This window comes from Mytilus trossulus, chromosome 1 (genome assembly GCF_036588685.1).
Source record: "Mytilus trossulus isolate FHL-02 chromosome 1, PNRI_Mtr1.1.1.hap1, whole genome shotgun sequence".
NCBI lineage: Eukaryota > Metazoa > Mollusca > Bivalvia > Mytilida > Mytilidae > Mytilus > Mytilus trossulus.
In genome coordinates, this window is record NC_086373.1 from 29,577,010 (window position 1) to 29,600,346 (window position 23,337).

At 30.2% G+C, this 23,337-nt stretch overlaps 2 protein-coding genes across 7 annotated transcripts in view; both read right to left on the minus strand.

Annotated features, from left to right (window-relative positions):
* Window positions 1–23,337, minus strand: part of LOC134721039 (membrane-associated guanylate kinase, WW and PDZ domain-containing protein 1-like) — a 122,134-nt gene that overhangs the window by 90,411 nt on the left and 8,386 nt on the right. The window lies entirely within an intron of this gene.
* LOC134711729 (uncharacterized) lies at window positions 5,565–23,323 on the minus strand. Its single transcript, XM_063572602.1, has 13 exons — window positions 23,294–23,323; window positions 22,256–22,387; window positions 21,572–21,710; window positions 20,421–20,513; window positions 18,218–18,270; window positions 15,504–15,975; window positions 14,376–14,520; window positions 13,066–13,155; window positions 12,242–12,433; window positions 10,864–11,495; window positions 10,143–10,226; window positions 8,818–8,940; window positions 5,565–7,920 (listed from the first exon to the last, which is right to left on the minus strand). The coding sequence occupies exons 1-13, from the start codon at window positions 23,321–23,323 to the stop codon at window positions 7,658–7,660; spliced, it is 2,448 nt and encodes an 815-aa protein (XP_063428672.1). The 3' UTR covers window positions 5,565–7,657.

Sequence of the window (23,337 nt, forward strand, 5' to 3'; positions counted from 1 at the left end):
TTTATCAGCCTGTGCTTTGTTAATGGTTGTAATGAAGGCTGATCCTGTATAAAATTGGATTTATCAGCCTGTGCTTTGTTAATGGTTGTAATGAAGGCTGATCCTGTATAAAATTGGATTTATCAGCCTGTGCTTTGTTAATGGTTGTAATGAAGGCTGATCCTGTATAAAATTGGATTTATCAGCCTGTGCTTTGTTAATGGTTGTATGAAGGCTGATCCTGTATAAAATTGGATTTATCAGCCTGTGCTTTGTTAATGGTTGTAATGAAGGCTGATCCTGTATAAAATTGGATTTATCAGCCTGTGCTTTGTTAATGGTTGTAATGAAGGCTGATCCTGTATAAAATTGGATTTATCAGCCTGTGCTTTGTTAATGGTTGTAATGAAGGCTGATCCTGTATAAAATTGGATTTATCAGCCTGTGCTTTGTTAATGGTTGTAATGAAGGCTGATCCTGTATAAAATTGGATTTATCAGCCTGTGCTTTGTTAATGGTTGTAATGAAGGCTGATCCTGTATAAAATTGGATTTATCAGCCTGTGCTTTGTTAATGGTTGTAATGAAGGCTGATCCTGTATAAAATTGGATTTATCAGCCTGTGCTTTGTTAATGGTTGTAATGAAGGCTGATCCTGTATAAAATTGGATTTATCAGCCTGTGCTTTGTTAATGGTTGTAATGAAGGCTGATCCTGTATAAAATTGGATTTATCAGCCTGTGCTTTGTTAATGGTTGTAATGAAGGCTGATCCTGTATAAAATTGGATTTATCAGCCTGTGCTTTGTTAATGGTTGTAATGAAGGCTGATCCTGTATAAAATTGGATTTATCAGCCTGTGCTTTGTTAATGGTTGTAATGAAGGCTGATCCTGTATAAAATTGGATTTTAGTACCCAATTAATGAATCAACAGAACCAAGTTTAAAAATCAGACAAATTTTAAATATAGCAACTGATGTATATACCTTTGTATTTACATGACCTTATATGAGTTGTAAGCTGTGTTTAAGAAATGACAATCTAGCAGATAACCCCAGGGTAAGGACATCTAACCATGAGCTGTACATTCAATAAACACTGCATTCCGATGGGAACTAACTGTGCTCCTCTTTTGGAGACTTGTTCTGTTCTATATATTTTACTTATGCCTTAGGAAGAAAGAAGTAACCCATATCTTCCAGGGCTTATATTTCATTGCTGCTAACCAGAAAGCCATCAAACCAATAGTTCCAAGTGTGTTGGGGGGGGGGGGGGGGGAAACTCTCTTCGTTAATTTTATTTGTTCATCTTGAATATGACCTATCTCTTATACTTTTGCTCTGGTTACTATTTTCACAAACACAGGAGGGCATACGTTAACTAGGACCAGTTTACAGTTCAGTAGCACCTGATATCACCCTTGGTGGTTTTTTCGGGGTTCAGTATTCCATGACTTTCTTTGTGTACTGTTGTTTGTCTGTTGTTTTTTTCTGTTTAAGCCCTGGTGCTATCAAAAAATAAAGATATGGTATGATTTCAAATGAGACAACTCTCCAAAATTGACCAAATGACACAAAAAAAAAACAATTATACGTCACCGTACGGCTTAAACAATGAGCAAAGCTGATACTGCATAGTCAGCTTTAACATGCACAGAGATGAAACTGTAAAACCATTTGAGAGAGAAAACTAACGAACCAACGACACAGCTAATTTAGCAATAAACTAAACTGTACAATAATAGTTAATTGCAATATTTTTTTCGTTTACTCTAAATATACATGAAATATTTGCTACTGGACACCTACCAACAAGGCAACAGTGAAGTATATAATGCTCCAAAATGATCCCAAGAGTGAAGCACTGTGAAAACTTGCAAGATTAAGGAGTGCATCCATAAGACGATTTTTATAATTATATTGATATAAAAACAAAAGATTAATAAAACCGCTGTAAGCAAAGCACTCTTTATTTTTGCCATTCTTTCTGTTATCTGGGGTCTGTTTATTTGAATAAAAAAGTCATTGCAACAATTTCGTTTACAAATTAATAGACATCCATCTATTCGGAGTACTACATATTTCCTCAGGTGTCCTAGTATAGCCATCTTTGATTGTTTAGATTCACTTATTTGAAGTCATATGGATATATACGTCTTAGCCAGTGACAATTTTACAACAGATTTATCGTCACCAATAGTGATGTGATACATGGCTGTGTTCATTCTGTATATAGAATTCGTATAAACATCAACTCAAAATCTGTTAATTTGATGGACTAGTTACAGATCAGCTGAAATATCTATATTAAAGGATGCTTTAAAATAAACATATTTATATAGAAGTGTATAAAAAGGATCAACCAGCAAATTTACTATGTACTGGATCGTCTAGAATTTTTATAATTATATATAATCCGTTACTTTCTTATTTTGTATTTTGAATTATGTCTCAAATTTGAAACAATAAAGCATAAAGTTGTTATATATATAGCTGTCAAAATGACCCCCCAAAAAATTAGTTAAATATCTGTTAAGGATTGGGCCTGATATTCATATGATAAAGACATATTCTTTCAATCAGTTTACACGTAATTGTAGAGTAAGGCTGGCATGTCAGTTAACTGCTAGTAGTCTGTTGTTATTTATTATTGTTTATTTTCTTTGGTTACTTCTTCTAAAATCAGACTTTTCTTTGGTTACATCTTCTAAAATTAGAACTGAATTTGAATGTGCGTATTGTGAGGCATTTACTTTTCTACATTGGCTGGAGGTATAGGGGGAGGGTTGAAATCTCAGAAACATGTTTAACCCCGCCGCATTTTTTTTTTTCGCCTTTACCTAGTCAGGAACCTGTAGACTGAGTTAGGTCTTCAATACAGCAAGAAATTACCGCACCCGGAGGCGTCCTTCGACTTGCCCCTACACAAATATATATACTTGTTCCGTGATAATGAACGCCCCAATGAACTCCAAATTATACACAAGAAACTAAGATTAAGAATAATAAAAGAGGTTAGTCTTGTATTATTTGCTGTATCATATATTAATTTACTAATTTTATCTTGACTTTGCATGGTACAAGGACATCATTCGTAAATAAAAATCAGCATGCACACATCTTATACGTTCAGGTATTTCCCATTAAATATTGTATGGTAATATTCTTATTTCTTCTTTTCAAAGTTAAAATTCATATGTCTTTTCTTAATTTAGAAAAACATAAATTTTGAAATTGTTCTCATCATGTTCCTTTCCCTTACTTCTAAACCTCTAAAAGTCTGAAAAGGTCAGAGATGAAACCATTTTCAATGTAGTATATGGTAGTTGCCACCTATTCTGGACATGCAAATATTAACAGTCCTTCAATGTTAATCCTTCAATTGCAACAGTCATTGTACATATCCTGCCTTGTGTATAAGTCAAATTGAGACCGGAAATATTCTAGAAGAACAATTCATGAAAAAGGTATTTTAGCGCCCTCACAGAACCAGTTCATATCCATACAATCTGTAGTCTTTGGATAGTACTACAAATTAAATTTCAACTTTTTTTCACGTTACTCGATGGTTGCATAGCAAGCTATTCATAAATTCAAACTTGCTGTGTCTGCTTTCTGTCAAAGAAACTTTTCTCTCTGTTTTTAAGGTGTATTATGTTATATAACATTAATCTGAAAAAAGGTTTTCTCTTTCCTTTAACATCGTAAATTATAATATTGTGATAAGCAACCATACTTCTGCAGGTGTTTCATGCATGTATTTTGCCCCACTAACCGTTACATTTCATGTTTGACATATCATTGAAACATACCAGCTATTTTGTTCCATGCATCATTTTCAGAATAGTACGTTGCATAGAATCTTATTTACAAAATGGATTTTGCATAGCAACCAAACTATTTTATGTCATCAAAGTATGCATATGGAATAATCCGAACATCCTAAATAGATTTGTCGATGCATCATTAATACATTGATATTTTACATAAAAACTTATAAGGAGCATATATTTTCCATAGCAACCATGCTATTGCAGGCATTCAACACATGTTTTTGGACCAGTAACTATAACATTTGATGTCCAACAACATTTTACCTATACATACCAGCTATTTTGTTCTATGCATCATTTTCATAGTGGTGCTTTGCTTAGAAACTACCTAGTAACATTGATTTTGCATAGCAACCATACTTTTTGTATGTAATTGCACATACAACACATGACATAAAAAACTTATTTATATGTGCATGCTAGTTTTTAAGATGAATCAGTGTTTAATACAAACAAGCTGGTTTCTTCCATGCAGTAGTTTCAGACTGGTATTTTCCGTAGAAACTACTTAACAACGAGTGTTTTACATAGCAACCATACTATTTCAGGGAAATAAAGTATGCATTTGCATATACCATGTTCATAGTATATCAACCATAAATTATTACTACAAACAAGTTACTTTTGCCTGTTGATAATTTTTGATTGGCACTTTCATCTTAAACTTCCTAGCAAAGTTGATTTCGGATAGCAATTTATTTTTGTTATCTCTTTATGTGTGTAGAAATCATTTGATTGATTTCAACATATCCATGGTATCATTCAACTATATAAGCTGAAGTAACTTTCCTAATGAACCAGCATACCAATGTGTGTATCTCAGGATTTGGACAGCATAATAGTATGATAAGTGCATGTTTGTGAAAGAAGATGTATTGTATGCATGGTTTCAGCATTGCATTTCTTGGTATGTCTAGTTTTTTTACAGATGGGAAGAGTAATTGTGATTGTTTATTGTGCATTTATTACAGCAGTATTTTGGGAAAATTTGGTGTTCTGTTTCTAGAGTAAACTCACAACAAGAATGTGTCCAAATTAGACTGATGCCCAACTCGCACTATCCTTTTGCATGTTCCATGGTCAGTGAAATTGGATAATAATCTAATTTGGCATCAAAATTATGAAGATTATTCTATAGGGAACATATTTACTAAGTTTCAAGTTGATTAGACTTCAATTTTACAAAAACAACCTTGACCAAAAACTTTAACCTGAAACTTTCACTTTCATTTATATGTTCAGTGGACCGTGAAATTGAAGTCAAAAGTCGAATTTGGCTTTAAAATTAGAATGATCATATCATAAGCAACAAGTGTACTAAGTTTCAAGTTAATTGGACTTCAGCTTCATCAAAAACTACCTTGACCAAAAAATTTAACCTGAACGAACGGATGCACAGACAGAAGAACAGAACCACAGACGAAGGAACGGAGCCACAGACCAGAAAACATAATGCCCCTCTACTATTGTAGGTGGGGCATAAAAAGATATAAGTAATTGCAAACATTCAGTATCAACTTTTTCAGGGAAATATTTGTTCCAGTTAATTCTTCAAATAATCATTATATTTTACACAAATTCTTTATAATAAATAAGGTGTCACATTTTCTTGGTTTTCAGCTAACAGCACAGTTTTGATTTTAAAAAGGAAATATTTTATCTCTATTTCATTACATTCAGTACATGTTATAGTGTCATCCTATTCCTACCAGATTTCATTTGGTACTAAAGAGGAAAATAACAAAACTTAGAGAAAAAATATCACTTTTATTTCCAATATTTTCTTTGCATCCGCCATCATATTTAATATTATCATTATTATAAAATAAGTACATTATAAGTAATGGGATATGAACTTACACATGTAAAGGGACAGATAGTCACAGGACAAAAAGTCACAAGTAATCTGTTGACAATTGTTTGAATATGTAAGAGAAAGTCTTTTAATATATATCTTTTTTACATATATTCAAATTAAAGATAAGGAAATGTGTCATTATACTGGAAAAATAAAGATTTATTTAATTTTAATCATGCAGAAGAAAGATTTCTTGGCACCATGAAGTCATTTAAGACCCAAGCCACCTTGACATTTTCTTTTTCAACATTATATACAATAGTTCAAGAAAAATACAAAAATATTTTTGTATAAATAAGTGTGTTTTATTCAAAGAAAATAATCAGAAAAAAATAATTGTGACTTTTTGTCCTGTAACTTTCTGTCCTACATTCACCTACACAGACCCACCTTGCTTGCATCTCTCCCTCTCTCTTTCTTTCTCTCACACTCTCTCTTGTTCTAATTACTGAAGAAATATAGGCAAACATTTAAAAAAGAATACCATTTAAATTTCCAATTCCAATTGAAATACACTGCATTTAATGAAAGGAGACAACTCTCAATTAAAGACCAAATGTCTTAAAGGTGGCTCATATCCAAAAGCAAGCTTAAATAACAATAATCCCTATCCTAACAATAAAAATCAATCAAAAAGAGATCCACTCTGACATCAGATTTATGCAAAATAAACAGTTCACAAATATCATTTAACAAATAGACATCTATGTTAACACAATCAACACCCTTAAATGATGTACATGTACTCTACTACAAAATGTTCTTTTCATTTCTAGTGTAATATCTCTTTATAAAACTTGCTATAAACATTCTTTATATAATTTGCTTGTTTCATGCATCAGAAGAGAGAAAGTTGGCAAAACCACTTTAATGCCAGGGCAAATAATGGTTTAAGATTTATTGTCCTAGAATCTACCTAGTATATAAATAGATATAAATGTGTCATAGTATATTCAAAAGAACGCAAAAATGCTTCAATCAATGAAAAATATAATTGGAAATATCACATGTTAAAATTTCAAGGTAATGATTAAATACAAGTTTTGTTATAAAATATAATGTAATGCAATATTATACCTGACAATGTTATGTGAAGAAAAACTTTGATACAATTTCGAAACCTGGAAAGTGTTTAACATCAATGTTTTTTGTTTATGCTGTCAAATGCAGAAGAAAATATCAAACAGAAGTTCTGAAAAAATTTACCATGAATAAAGTCATATATAGATTACAGACTACAAAGTCTTATCTGATATCAAGATGTAAATTAGATAAGTTAATTATTTTGACACAAGATATCTTATAACTAACTTCATATTGTGTAATTCCTTACTTTTATAACATCATGAATGGATACTGTGACTACATCACTAGTACCAGACAGCTAAAACAATGAAGTGTAAGGCTTATCTAAGCCTATTAAGGCAATTTTTTTTCAGATTTTTAGGTTAACAATGCTTTTTAACTTTGTACTCGAGTTTAACAGAGACAGACATGTGAATTATGAATAATTTCTCTTCACTTCCATTCTTACAATATTGAATGTTCACCTCATGGATCTATTAAAAAAATAATTATACATTCATTTAAAGTAAAAGTCTTTGTAAGAATCAGTTAATTTAACAGAATTTTAAAACATGGTTGAAAAATACCCACAGGCCTAAACCAACATTTTTTAAGTTGTCCTCATCCTGAACTAATAAGTCGCACGTTTTTCTTCATGCCTGGTAAGTTCTTTTCAGTAAGCAAGTTTCTAGTGCATTTCAACAAAATTATATCTTGAAATAACAGATGAATAGGAAACAATGTTACTTGAGTGTGTAATCAAAAACCATATTTTGATAGCAGCCATATTAATTTATCTTTTTTAAGACAAACAAATATCTGATGTAAAATAAAACATTAGCCTAGTTACTTTGATGAATATGATCATACAATCTTATCTGAACAGAATGAGAATTCTGTTTTCATAAAGTTAATTGAACTGATTCATTTACATGTAGTATACACTTTACTCAGATGGCAAAAAAGCTTGAAATCAGTGTTTACAAATAGATCATTGTCCATACGAGCTAGGGTTAACATGTTACGAAACCATAAAAAAAAATTACAATGAGTTGTAAAATTTTTTAAATTCATATAAGAGAGCATACTCTTCAGTTTTTTCAATGTGCTATTTCTTTGTTCTGCAACCTGTGAGTTGATCCATTTATATTGTAGGTAGTTATCTAGATTATATCCTATATGACAACCTGAAAAAAAGATGGCATTATATGTTATTTGCATGAGCATTTAATTCATTTTAAATGTAAATAAGACAAAAATTTGAATGGGTTCCATTTGAAATATATGTGCTTAGAATTATATTATAGGGTTATTGCATGAATATTGAGGAATATTGTTCCAAATAGAATTTTATATTGCACGAGCTTGCAAGTGCAATATATGTTCTACAAGGGACAGCTAACTGTGTAACCCTCTTTAAATAAAGAATTATTATTATAATTATTATTATTAAATAATATACTATATCAACTTATTACCTTCCCGTCAAAGGCTTTTGAATGTATATTCCATTCTGTTTTAATTTTGTAAATTGGTTTTGCTCTGTTTATTGTTATATTTTTCCTTGCATGTTTCACCCCTTTTGCATAATGTGTCATCTCTAATAAGATAAAGTAGAATTTTCCACTACTTGAAATGGAGACAATATTTTATATCTGTATGTCTTTTATTTTATTTAAATATATATCTTCTTTCCAAAACAACATTTTGCACTTAAACTATTTTATTTTTTCAGACTTTGACTAATATCTTGTATGAAAGTATATCAACATACTATAAAGTATTGAATAAAAAAAGTGATAATAGATAAATTTGACCAAATATTACAGCTCTTTTATAAATGCATGCAAAGCAAACCTTTGATCAACTTAATTACCGGCTTTTTTTGTTTGGATGTTGAAAGAAAATTTGTTAAGTATTTACTTATTTCCTACAATAATCTACTATTAAGTCTTTCTATCTTCTATCTATGCTGACATTCTGATAAACACTTTTAGTGTTGAACATTAAATATATACATTTTCCCTTATTGCTTTTATAAATGACAGCTTTTACAATATTTTTATGTATTGAAACATACTTACCAACATGATTGCACCAATGAAAACGATCAACCAAAAACCAAGAATGTTGGAAAAACACAGGGTCTCTGTTTAGACAGTACTGATGCAGGTTGCATGCATTATCATAGATAATAAGCTTAGGAGCTGCAAATTAACCAAATAATGAAATCAACACCAACATTATTGATATTATGTCCAGTTAATCCCTTATATAAAATTAAATATTTAAAAATGACATGTCAATCACTACTAATCAAATTCAAATGAAGTTAAATAAACCTTCTGTATCTATAATGATAGTCATATTACAAATTGAACACTTTGAGGTGGCTCAATATTGATAGATCTCTCCATTCTTGTTTGGGATTACTGTGAATTTTGTTTCTTGTATTTTATAGATATAGAAGATGTGGTGTGAGTGCCAATGAGACAACTCTCCATCCAAATAACAGTTTTACTAGTTTTACTATTACTTTTACTTTGGTACATTATTTGGAGATTGAGTGCGCATATGTCATTATATGTTATATGGTTAGAAAGTAATGTTTTCAAGGGAAGGTTTTTGTATATACCTTTAAACAAAGCTCTTAATTGTAGCTGTTAAACATACTGATATATGATATCACAAAACGACCAATCTTTAGATGTCAACATATTCATATACAGCACAATTTATAACAGTACAAAAAATTATAAAGTTATGTAATGTTAGCCAATTATGAAAGGACAAGTTCATTAATAAATTATTAAATGAATAATGCCATCTGAAAAGTCTCAGTTGAAAAGAAATTGTCCCCTTTCACATGTATTGCGGCCCTCATATTATTTATCTGTAACTATAGTTTGCTAGCTATTTTTAGTCTCTTTCTTTTACTTATTTTAATTCATTTCTACAATTTGTCAGGTCAATGATATTGATGAAAATGGTAGCAAAAATGATTAAAGACAGAGCAACATATATACTTAAACAAAATAAATATATAAATCACACACAGACGAAACACATGCTATGTAAAAAGTATGTGCACATGCAATAAAAATAATAATGATTATAGTTATAGCTGAAGACAGCAAAATATTAAAGTTAAATCAAGTTTAAAAATAAAAAATAGTTAAATAAAGTTCAAGTATGCTTGAATGATTAGTTCTTGAAGTTATGATTATTTATTCAATAATTTATGACAGAAGCTAAAGTAAATTATAAGTTGTTTATTGTGTTTATATCTTGCAGATACAGTATGACATTGCATTACAACTGGAAAGATATTTTTTCTATACTATTTGAATTAGGATCAGAATAAAAGAAATCTATTAAGTATCATTAAACAGAGGAAGAACATAATTACCAGTATGAAATCTGGTACGGAGAACAGTAAAAGGAATGTTGGGACTCTCTGCATCTTCCATAATCTCATAGCCATAGCAAATGCCTATATAATGTAAATGTGTAAAACTGGTATATGATAATGTAATAAAAGTATAAAAATTACCATGTGATTAAATATCAGCAAGTTAAGGTTAATGAGTTGTCTCCCATGAACCTGTTAGTAAAAATAATAATTCCATCACCATAGCATTAAACAAGATAAAGGAAAATGTTAATAAGTAAAATAGTACAAGAGTTGTCTTCCATTGGAATTAAACCAACCTACAATAAATGTATTCTCCTTCAGATGAAGACTGTTTATGTACCTGTTAGTGGTTAGTAAATTTCCATCACCAAAGGATTAAATAAGATAAAGGAAAATGTTAATAAGTAAAATAGACAGTACAAGAGTTGTCTCCCCTGTACCTGTTTACTAAAATAATGTTCCAATCACCCATGGATTAAATAACAGATGAATGTTAAAAAAGAAAATAGTTGATAAGTTGTCTTTAATGGACCTATTAAATAACAGATATAATTACATCACTAGTGCATTAATTAGGTAGTTAATCAATTGGTTAATAGTGCATGATTTATCTCCCATTGGAATTAAACAAACATACAATCATGATTTTTCTGATGCAGTTAACTTTATCTTATGAGGTTTAATAACCTGTAACATGTATGCAAAATATATTTACCATGGATACACGAGACTGTAAATAATCCAGGTGTTAATGTTGGATGTGTTGATCTTTTTTTTGTGCATTTTGTTTCCATCCTAGGTTTTTGTTTATCAATTCTGTAGTTTCCTCTGTGGCAAAGAGTTGGCATTGTCGGAAAAAAACCAATCCCTCCACATGCACAGCCTGATTCACACTCTGAGATGTTGTGTATTTTGCCAATGAATGGTGACTGTGCCCTTACAACTAACTCCTTCATGATAGGATGCATAAATTCAGGAATTTTCCATTCCAGGTTTTTTAAAAGTTTAAAAAATAAAGGAACTTCTTGCTCCAAAAGCACACTGTCATCATTTTGAAAAAAAAATCCCCAATCAGAAAATATTTGAAAGATTCTATTGTTATCATGCAGAAAACCACAAACTGGATAATTGCTTGATAATACTGATAACAAATCACAATAAATCCCAGGACATTTGGCAAAACCAGATTCCCAAAAGTCATTCAAAATATCTGTCATTGCAGGTTGATAAGTTGTAATTAGTTTTTGTAATTGGCAGTACTCTTTTTCATCTAACCCCTCCTTCACAAACTTCAACAGTAGCTTTCTCGTTTCAGCATTGTTGATAAATACTCGTGTATTGTGAGAACTGAAATAATACAATATATGTGTCACAGCAAAACCCTGGTCAGTTATTACCTTAAAATCTTTCTTCCAATACACTTTACAGCAAAACGCCTTGAGTGTGCCATAAAGGAATTGTATTTGTTAGCTTGCTAACTGACCAGTATGCAAAGGAGGGCAGTATACCTAATATAATAACTAAGTATAGCTTTCTTTTAAAATATGAACACTTATCTGAAAAATATTCAAAAATTAATAACTGTAAATATAAATATAACCATGATGATGGCCATTTAAGAAAGAGCTCTTCTATACTTGCAGACAATTTCAACACTGATTATTCAAGTTCTTTTCATGATGATTGTTTTTTTGATATGCACACAATTTGGTGTAAAACCTGACTTTATTCTTTACATATGGATTTTTGTTTGACTGCTATCTGTCTCATTCATTTGGATTTTATTTTTTATCTGTCAGATAGAAATTGCATTATTCAAATTAATGTCAATGCATCTGTTAACCTATTTTTCTATCTGAAATCAAGATGCTTGACTTATTTTTTTCACATACTAAGGCAGATAAGTTTGAAGACTTTCTTATAGTATTTTTTTTTATTATAATTGTTGAAAGTATGTTGAACAACAATTTTTGACATATTTGCTATTTGACCTTTTTGTATATTTGTACATCTCATTGTCTTTCGAAAAAAACTGACATGTATTTATTGAGCTTCAAGTAAAATTAAGTCTCTAAAAGAGAATACTAATATACCTTCCATCAAATGTAGCATTATCTGTTGTCTCCTTTAAATATTGTTTCCAAGGCATGAAGGTCTTTCTAAGTCCCAAAGAAACTCCATCCATAACCACAGTGTGTGGACAGTCTCCACACTCAGGACAGGAAAACCCATTGTTATAATTCAAATCCAATAACTCCAGGAAACTGTACCATGCATATCTTAACCTATTTAATTTTTTTTTTTAGCATATTTATATATTTTAAGCCAAGAGGTATCCATGAAATAATGCAACAAGAATGCTCATGCTGAAATGCCTCCATATGAATACAAACTTTATCAAATTCAATTAAATAGCCTGCTTCCTAGCATATACTCAAACACATGTATATCTATAAAACGTTGGGGAAACAAATGAAGTCTGACTTGTAAAGAAATACTGGATACCCAGACTTTTAACAGTCACTCCCCTGATACTGAATACACAATATTAAACAAATAGTACCATATATAATCTACTTTGATCAGTTGTGACTGTAGTTTCCAGTTTTCATTTAACAAACAACAAAGTTTTAATACCAAAGTTCTTGAACATGTTTGAATAAGTGATAAACATTTTGACATATTCCGGCAAGAACAGTAATATTTAGGCAAAAATCTCAAAGGCAGATGCCTGCAGGCTGGACAAATCATTACAAAATGATATTCATTTTCAAAAGCTTTCATATTGCAACATTGACATAGCCTTTCATTTGAATAAAAATATATCTTTTAATATGATAAAGCATCACAAACGTTGCATATACGAATGATATCTTTTTTTCTTCTCTTGAAACCAGATTTACTTATTGTAACTTACCTGTTATACTGGAACTCCTCTGAAAAGTTCAAATTCCCACTTTCAAGTTGCTCCCAAGTCCATTGTTTGTAAAATGATGATAGTGTGCACCTTTGTAGAAATTTAATAGACAATATAAGGTCAATGTCAGAAAAAAATACCTTTTTTCCATGAGACGTTAGAAACTTAGAAAGGCCAATTTTAATGAGCTCTTCCACAGTTTTGTGCCAAATACCAAAAAACTATTTTGACAATTACCAGATATTGATTTTAAATGCCACTAAAAAAATATGTTTCTGAAAACTATAATACCAAAAACAAAATATTTTCCATCCCTACAGCAACATAATATGAATTCTGTATGGCAGGCAATGTCCCATTGTTACTATATTTGGTAGATGAAGACATAACCAATTGTCCTTAGTCAGGAGTCTGATGTTCAGTGGTTGTCTTCTGTTTAAGTGATAGTGTTTCTAGTTTTTTATATAGATTATACTGTTTGTTTCCCTGTTTAAAGGTTTAACACCAGTATTTTTTATGGCTCTGTACAGCTTGCTGTTTGGTGTGAGCAGAAGTTGAGTATTGAAGGACATAGGGAGAGCCAAAAATTGAGTTCCTGAAATTTTTATCCCCAACGGGAATTGAACCCGGAACCTTTGTGTTAGCATTCTGATGCACTAACCACTACACCACGGCTCTCACATACCTTGACTTATAATAATTTACTTTTATAAGTTGTCTCATTGCCACTCAAACCACATCTTCCTTTATCTATTCTAAAGTGTTACAGCTGTAGTAAAAAAACAAGAGAAGTTGTACAAACATAACAGCAAAACCAAAACAAGGTGTTCAACACCTCAATACAAATGTTAATAGTGTCACTAGAATGGAGAAGTTTTTGCATAACATTAATTGAATATACATGTAGATAAAATTGGCAATAAGTATGTGCCTTTGAAATATCAGTAATCTGCAATTAAATTGTTGTCATTTGATGATGTTCTTCATAATAAAAGATGACGACATTGAGGATCCCCTTATGAAATATGTAATAGGTTTAGGTCTTTCTTAATGGACTATACTGTTGTCATAATATGTATGCTAACTATAGCTGCATACATCCATACCATTTCATCTCAGTGACAATTATACTAACTATGTGTATAAATTATATGATTTCTTTTAATAAATTATAAACACCCAAGGATCTTGGTTGTAATGTTATTGAATATTGAAAAAAATGTGTTGAAAATATATCCACTTCCTGTATGATTTTTATCTAATTTATACATTTGTGTGCATTATAAGCACTTATGGTTGAAATTTCTTACCCTTGAGTTACATACTGTTTAAGATAATTTCTTAAAACCTTATGCGACACTAAATATGTGCCCATATTTAGAAGTTGGTCTTCACAGCCATCGTATTCCTTAACATTTTGGCATTCTCCAGTATTCAGGCATTTTCGGTAATAAGCTGTTGAAAAAGGTATCAAATTATATTGATGAAATTTGATGGCCTGGGGGAACTAGCTGTCAAAATAATCTTCACCAAATTAATTCAAAATTCTCATATTTTATTTATTACAATGTAAAACATTTAACCCAACTATTAAAAGTATGAAATAAATAATAAACAGAGCACAAGCATGAAAAAAACGTAGCTTGCAAGAGTAAACTATTTCCCTATTTGCATTTCATTATTGAAAATTATTTATTGTGGTTATATTTCAGAGCAATCAAAATACTTTTAGACTCTACACAAGTTATAACCTTGAACCTAGAAAAATGCTTGTTTTTGGCCTCTTTTTGATCCCTTATTCCTTAACGATTTGGATAATCATCCAATAATCAATACCAACCTTCCTTTTGTGGTTTAAACCTTCTCTAAGGTCAATCTATCTACATTTCTAAATCTCAAATCTACATTTTAAATTAGTATTGAAATGTCTCATTTCATCTCCAAGAAACCCTTTTTATCTGTAATATTTTCAAAAACCAGGGTTCCTGTGAAAAATGCCACAACAGTTCCTTCATTGATAATATATCTAAGATTAAACTGATAGTGAAGAATATGTGTAAAGAGGAAGCATGAAGTTATTGATTGATAAATCTGAAAACAGTTGATGATAAAAATTACTACAAATATTTCCTCAATAGCCATTTTGTGTAAAAAAAATCGACATATCCAGTAAACCCTGAGCTTAAAACATTCCATTTTTGCAAATACAGGAAATATGTTATAAAAAATAGCTTCTGAATGAAATTGAATAAAATTATAATGTCGGCTGTTATTGGTTTTTCATTTTATGCAACTGTAATGAGCAAACTGGATTCCTCTTTATAAGATTTCAGTTAAACAGAACTTTTTATTGTTTTTTTGGTATTATTACTGTGACTTTAAGGTTGACATTATGAGAAATATTATTATCCATCAGATAATTTTTTTTAGCAACTCACTCTTTACTTGTATTACATCATTTGTTGTATACAGTTTCATGTCTGCTTCTTCAGAGGCAATACCCCAACCTGATCCACAGTCACATGAGCCGTCAATTGGTGGAACCAGTTTCAGTATGAAATCTTCAATCGTATTAGGCACCTGTGTGTGGCGATTCCTTTTCTGCTCCTCAGATGGACAATCAAATGGTATTTTAAGTTGGGAGATGCTTTGTGGCACATATCTTGATCTCCATTTCATTTCCTGGTTCAAGGCTTCTTTAACATTGACTGGAATGTCAGAGGTTTCTTCTGTATTTAGTATTCCTTTTATATGTTTACAGGTTTCAGATGAATGCGGGCAGGATTGACATGCCAATTGTGGTGTAAGCCCACTGTATTCTACTCTCACAATGTTGTAGGTGGTATCATTTGCATCCTGCCATCTTACACATAGGATACTGGAGTTATTTTCCAGACCAAAGACCTCAATCTTAATAAATAAATAAATGAATATATTTATAATTATGTGTACGATACAAATTTAATACAAGCAGAAACTAACCATTACATTTTTAAAAGGCTGGAACAAAATGAATAAATATCAGTGAAAAAACATAATATAAAGAAATAAATGAATTCACAGTATTCTCAGTCAAATAAAGACTTCATATAGATCTATTTATAAAGAAAAGATGATACTCCAATCACCAGGTGATTAAATAACAACAGGTCAATGTAATGTGAATAATTGTGCAAGAGATGTGTCCCATTGGAATTGAACCAACCTACAATAGATGTATTCTCCTTCAGATGAAGACTTTTTATGTACCTGTAAGTGGTTAGTTAAAAGTCATATTTCCATCACCAAAGGATTAAATAAGATAAAGGAATATGTTAATAAGTAAAATAGTACAAGAGTTGTCTCCCATTGTAATTAAACCAACCTACAATAAATGTATTCTCCTTCAGATGAAGACTTTAAATGTACCTGTTAGTGGTTAGTTAAAAGTCATATTTCCATCACCAAAGGATTAAATAAGATAAAGGAAAATGTTAATAAGTAAAATAGTACAAGAGTTGTCTCCCATTGGAATTGAACCAACCTACAATAAATGTATTCTCCTTCAGATGAAGACTTTTTATGTACCTGTTAGTGGTTAGTTAAAAGTCATATTTCCATCACCAAAGGATTAAATAAGATAAAGGAAAATGTTAATAAGTGAAATAGTACAAGAGATGTCTCCCATTGTAATTAAACCAACCTACAATAAATGTATTCTCCTTCAGATGAAGACTTTTTATGTTCCTGTTAGTGGTTAGTAAATTTCCATCACCAAAGGATTAAATAAGATAAAGGAAAATGTTAATCAGTAAAATAGTACAAGAGTTGTCTCCCATTGGAATTAAACTAACCTACAATAAATGTATTCTCCTTCAGATGAAGACTGTTTATGTACCTGTTAGTGGTAAGTAAATTTCCATCACCAAAGGATTAAATAAGATAAAGGAAAATGTTAATCAGTAAAATAGTACAAGAGTTGTCTCCCATTGGAATTGAACCAACCTACAATAAATGTATTCTCCTTCAGATGAAGACTTTTTATATACCTATTAGTGGTTAGTTAAAAGTCATATTTCCATCACCAAAGGATTAAATAAGATAAAGGAAAATGTTAATCAGTAAAATAGTACAAGAGTTGTCTCCCATTGGAATTAAACTAACCTACAATAAATGTATTCTCCTTCAGATGAAGACTGTTTATGTACCTGTTAGTGGTTAGTAAATTTCCATCACCAAAGTATTTAAATAAGATAAAGGAAAATGTTAATAAGTAAAATAGTACAAGAGTTGTCTCCCATTGGAATTGAACCAACCTACAATAAATGTATTCTCCTTCAGATGAAGACTTTTTATGTACCTGTTAGTGGTTAGTAAATTTCCATCACCAAAGGATTAAATAAGATAAAGGAAAATGTTAATCAGTAAAATAGTACACGAGTTGTCTCCCATTGTAATTAAACCAACCTACAATAAATGTATTCTCCTTCAGATGAAGACTTTAAATGTACATGTTAGTGGTTAGTTATGAGTTCATATTTCCATCACCAAAGGATTAAATAAGATAAGAAAAATTTTAACAAGTAAAATAGTACAAGAATTGTCTCCCATGTACTTGTTATTAAAAAATAATAGTTCCATCTGAAACCAAAAATGATTTCAACAAAAAACTAGTAATTGTAATTCAGATTTAAAATCTAGTTACACTCTATTTGCTGATCATTATATGCTTACACTTACCTGAATTTTAAATTGTGAACACTCCTCTTTTTAAAGTAAATTGTTTTTTTTTCCGTTTTTTAAGTTATTATAACCAACCTTATTTTTCTAAGTAAAAGCTAAGTTTTAAAATAATTGTCTCGGATTCCTCTGTCTACTTTGGATATATCTTTTTCCATCTATTTCAAAATCAGTTAAAAAAAAACATTCAGATGAGAACATAAGGAGCATTTTGTTACACATATATACTTATTAATCTGCACATTTACTGAAATGACATAGACATCATATGTTCTTGAAATCAGTCATAACTAAGTTCTCCTTTCTATCTTTATCAACAACTGACTGTTCTGTAATAAAGAGAGAATTTCATAATGATATTTTTTTCTTAAATGACACAATTTCTCATGAACTGAATCTTCAAAACACTTATTGTCAACAAAAAAATACTTACATTTGCCCTTTGCTTGTCATATGTGTGATCTGTTTCATTTTCAGTTTGCTTGCCTACAAAACAAATATCAGGTTACTTTCTATGTACTTACTCAATGTGTCTTACCAAATGGAGGACATCAGCGTTAATAATTCTGATAACCAATAGTTTTTACACTAATTGATTTTAAAAATGTCTACATAGTTTATTTCTGTAAAGCGTGTTACACACACTTATTCTTTTTAATAAATAATAGTTAAACATGTATGATTAATAAGTTTTGATCAGTCATATAAATATAAATTTTTTGAGATTGAAAGCAAAAATGCATAATTTTGAACTCATAATTTAATATATGTGGAGTACTAACTTTTAATAGAAATAATATTCTTGCAGTGCATACAAATTTATTCAGAAATGGAAACATGTAAAAGAATGGATATAAAAGGTAGCATTTTACATCATTAATCCAATCATTCAGTTTAATTGAACTCTGGAGCTGGCATGTCAGTTAACTGCTAGTAGTCTGTTGTTATTTATGTATTATTGTCATTTTGATTATTTTCTTTGGTTACATCTTCTGACATCAGACTCAGACTTCTCTTGAACTGAATTTAACGTGCGTACTATTATGTGTTTACTTTTCTACATTGGCTGGAGGTATAGGGGGAGGGTTGAGATCTCACAAACATGTTTAACCCCGCCACATTTTTGCGCCTGTCCCAAGTCAGGAGCCTCTGGCCTTTGTTAGTCTTGTATTATTTTAATTTTACTTTCTTGTGTACAATTTGGAAATAAGTATGGCATTCATTATCACTAGACTAGTATATATTTGTTTTGGGGTCAGCTGAAGGACAACTCCAGGTGTGGGAATTTCTCGCTACATTGAAGACCTGTGACCTTTTGCTGTTGTTTTCTTATTTGGTCGGGTTGTTGTCTCTTTGACAAATTCCCCATTTCCATTGTCAATTTTATATAAGTTATTTAATGTTTTTAACTGCACATATGGTAATTTTCCAGTATAAATATGCAAATTGTTGGAAAAATTATCAATTCTTAAAATGTAAAACTTATAATGTAAGTTGGTACAATGAAAGTTAAGCAATCACAAAATCTTATCAACATCAAATAGAATTAATTCTTGTGTGTTTCTTGTTTGTTTAAATCAGCCAAATTTTGCTCCCATCAATTTCATGTGTATCTGACCTGAACTTCTATTCAACGGAAATTTTTCACGTGAATAAATCCACAGGAAATAAATTTAATAACTTTTGGTTGATGCAAACTCAAGTTACAGAAACAAAACCAAATTGGGAAAGAAAGTACAGATATACTTACGGCAAGGGTAAAACTTAATGCACCCTCCACTACAGAGGGGGCATACACAATTATTAATGGTGTCAAGTTAAAAAAAAAAAAAATCCAATACTTAAACTTATGTTTAAAACTAATACCTGTTATTTTTTGTTTTATATTTTTGTTTGATAATTTTAAACTGACTTGAAATTTATTGATTTTGACATGAAATTAACATACAAATTTTCACCTTAAACCAAGTGAAAAATTCAAGATGAATTTCTTATGGTTGAGTTTAATTTTTGTACCATATAATACAAATTCAATAGAATTTTCACATACATTTTGTATCATTTCAGAAATTTCATGGGACAGATCATAACATAATTATTTTAGTTAATCTTTTTGTTATAATATGAATAACCTCCCTTCAAGGATTAAATGCAACTACACAAAATTATTGTTTTTGAAATATAATTCTATAGTATATTCATCTGTAGTAGAGTTAAGGTAGGATTTGTATATATTATTTCAAGTACTATACCTAGTATGTTGGATTTGGCAATTAGTGCTTATTGATAAATTAATAATATTTCTATAGTGTCAGTAAATTGAACTACTTTCACACCTTTTGTGTCATCTTTAACTTTTGAAATCATATACTGTTGGAAATAACTCAATCTCAAGAAAATAAGAACTATTTACTCTAACTGAAAGGAAAAATGTATACTTGATATCTTAAAATTCTGAGTTATCTCCCTTCAATGCTGTGCATGACACTTTTTCTTAAAGTAAAAGTATTATTAGAGAAAGAACTTATTAAAAAAAGTCCTTATGATGAAATACCATGCTTTGTATCAACTATCACATCAGTATCACATTCATATTCTCATTTTTAAGTAAGAATTTTTCTATATTTTAGTTTAACCTTTAACATAGGCTGCCTCTGGAGAAATTTCCATTTGAAAACCCTCTATTATTCCCTTTGCAGGTGCAACATGTATGCATTTTTCTTCCAAATCTAAAATAAAAATATTATTTGATATTTCACATTGACAGTTATAAATGGTTTCAAATTTGAAAATAACCTTGAAAATATTCAGAACAAGAACAAGAAAAATAAGACAACTTGTGACCGAACGCCGCTATGGATTAAACTCGTGCTGCGCACTCGTTTAATCCAGGCGTCGTCCGGTCACGTGTTGTCTTATTTTTTATATTCAAATACGGCGATTAGTTATACTATAATTAATTTTATTTTGCACCAGAAATTAAGCTGACATAAACTTTGATACATAATGCAAAATTAAATGGCAGAGACTGCATGATCTTTTTAACCCAGTATTTTGTTTTGATATGTGTTTACATTATCTTATATTCATGTTTATTTATTAGATAAATCATAAAATTCCTCATTTTTGGTAATATCTGCAAACTATACACATATATGTCTCACCTGTAGGCATAATATTTAGACTGTTCAACATTGCCAGACCATGAACTAGTGATCTGGTCCTCAAAATAGTTGTCAACTGATAAATACTGATAGTAATACAACTTTAAAGTATATATCACAAGTACTTCATACAAAAAAAAAGTTTAAGACAAACTTAGCCTTCTAAATTGTTAACAAATTGAAAGGCATTGGACAAAACCTTAAAATACTTTTCAAAATAATATGTACTGATAGTAATACATCATCATACAAAATATATTTGAGGTATCACAAGCAGTTTTTATCAAACTTACGTAAGCAGAAAAGGTAACAATTGCAAAAACACTACCGCCAAAAAGCAATAACTATGTCTCACTTTTTGTGACAAAGGGGACAAAAAATTATCACAATAGTATAATCTGAAAAATGTTTTACTATGATTATTTGGAAGCAGGGAATGCCATTCAACTTATTGTCAACCAAGAATTTGACGATAGACTTATCCCAAAAAATACATGTCAGTTTGACTTTCATACTATATTCTTAATTGTCTGTGCACTGCATAATGTTGAATAAACCGAAGAAATGAGAGGTTCGTGTAGAATTTATGTTAATGTATCTTTTTTTCAATTTTATAATTGTACCCTTTTCAATGTTTCCTGTAAGATTGTCAGGTATGCTTAGCAGGAGTCTTTCTTGGGCAACATTACAGGAACAACAATACATCCATCTGTGTATTCCTTCAATAATAAGAACTCTCCTCTGTATAACAACATACTGATCCTGAAATATAGAAGATAAAAATGTAATAGCAAATGTGGTTTTTTTTTAGGGGAGATATCATCAGTATACAGTAGGTTACCAAAAAAAAAACAAAAAATCAATTGTTTTTTTATATATTGTCTTGCTGATAAATGTTGCTTTTTGAATTGCAATTAATCTTCAAAATTTTCAGGAAAATAGATCAAACCAACAAAATTTGTATACAATCATGACAATTGTACTAAAAGGTAATACTGTGGATTCATTATTATTCATAGGATTCCAATTTTTGTTTTTGTTTCATGTGAACAGGTGAACCAAGAATTTAAATATTAAAGGAAATAGCAATTTCCTAACAGGTTGTATGCAGACTTAGTCAATACCATAAATTGAAATTGTTGTAGTGGTTAGTTAAAAGTCATATTTCCATCACCAGAGGATTTATTAACAGCAGGTAAATGTTAACAAAGAAAGTAGTTGAAGAGTTGTCACTACTTTAATTCTGAAACTGAAAACTATATCAGTAATGTTAGTAATATTTAATGATAAGCTACAATTTTCTTTACCTTTAACATCTTCTTACACATGTTGTAGTCTTGCATTAAAAATGCTTTATACTGGTTGTCAACAGGAACAATAGCATGCATTGACTTTAACAGACTGGTATAAATTTCTTCACCACCAAAGGGTAGATTTTCCTGAAAAAAAAGAAAAAAATATAAATACTATTCTTTCAATGCTATTATTCATTTTACAATGATATATAAAGAAAACTTAAAATGCAGCTTGAAAATAAAAATCAGTCAATTGTGTTGTATATTTGGGATGTAGGTTACCACAGTTTTTACTATAAATAACTATCATATAAGGGAGAGGTTGAGTTAGCATGAAACCATTTACTAAGTAAGAAATATGATAAATTGTTTGTTGTATCTATGGTGTAACATTTAATTTGGCATATTTTAAAGGATTTTCCCTATCATAGAATTGACATTAGAATTAGGAGTTTTTAGTAATCACTTTTTTATAAAGGAAGTATCACTGTTATTTTCAGTCAACTAAGATTATTTGAAAATCCAACAAATATTTATACTACTTTAAGTGTCACAGTAGTAATGCAGATTTTAATAATACATCTTGGGATTCTATGACAACAATCTAACTGCGCAATTTAGAACCAATTTGTATGTTTGTTGTAGTTCATCCTTTAAAGGTTCTGATCCAGTAAAGGCTGATTTTAGCCTACAAAGTTCATCTGATGAAAATATTGGACACTTTCAGTAGATGCAATTACTTTACTGTGGATTCATTTATTTTTTTGTGGGCACCAGTTGTTGTTTTGCATGTGTTCAGGGACCTCAATTTACTGGTTTTGCTTAAGCATTAATACAAGCCTTAGAAAATTTGTCAATTGTTAAACACTTAATTTCATAGTTCAACTATAACCATGAAATCTAAGAAAAATTGGTGTCCAATGAATAATAATGAATCCATAGTATGTGAAAGATTTGAAATTATTTATTCATTTGAAAGCGCTCAATTTCAATCTTATAAATGAAAAATCTATCAAATATGCCATAATATGTAACTTTTCTTTTTTTTACAAAAATAAAAGTAGAAGCATTGGTGTTCATTATCAACCTTTTAT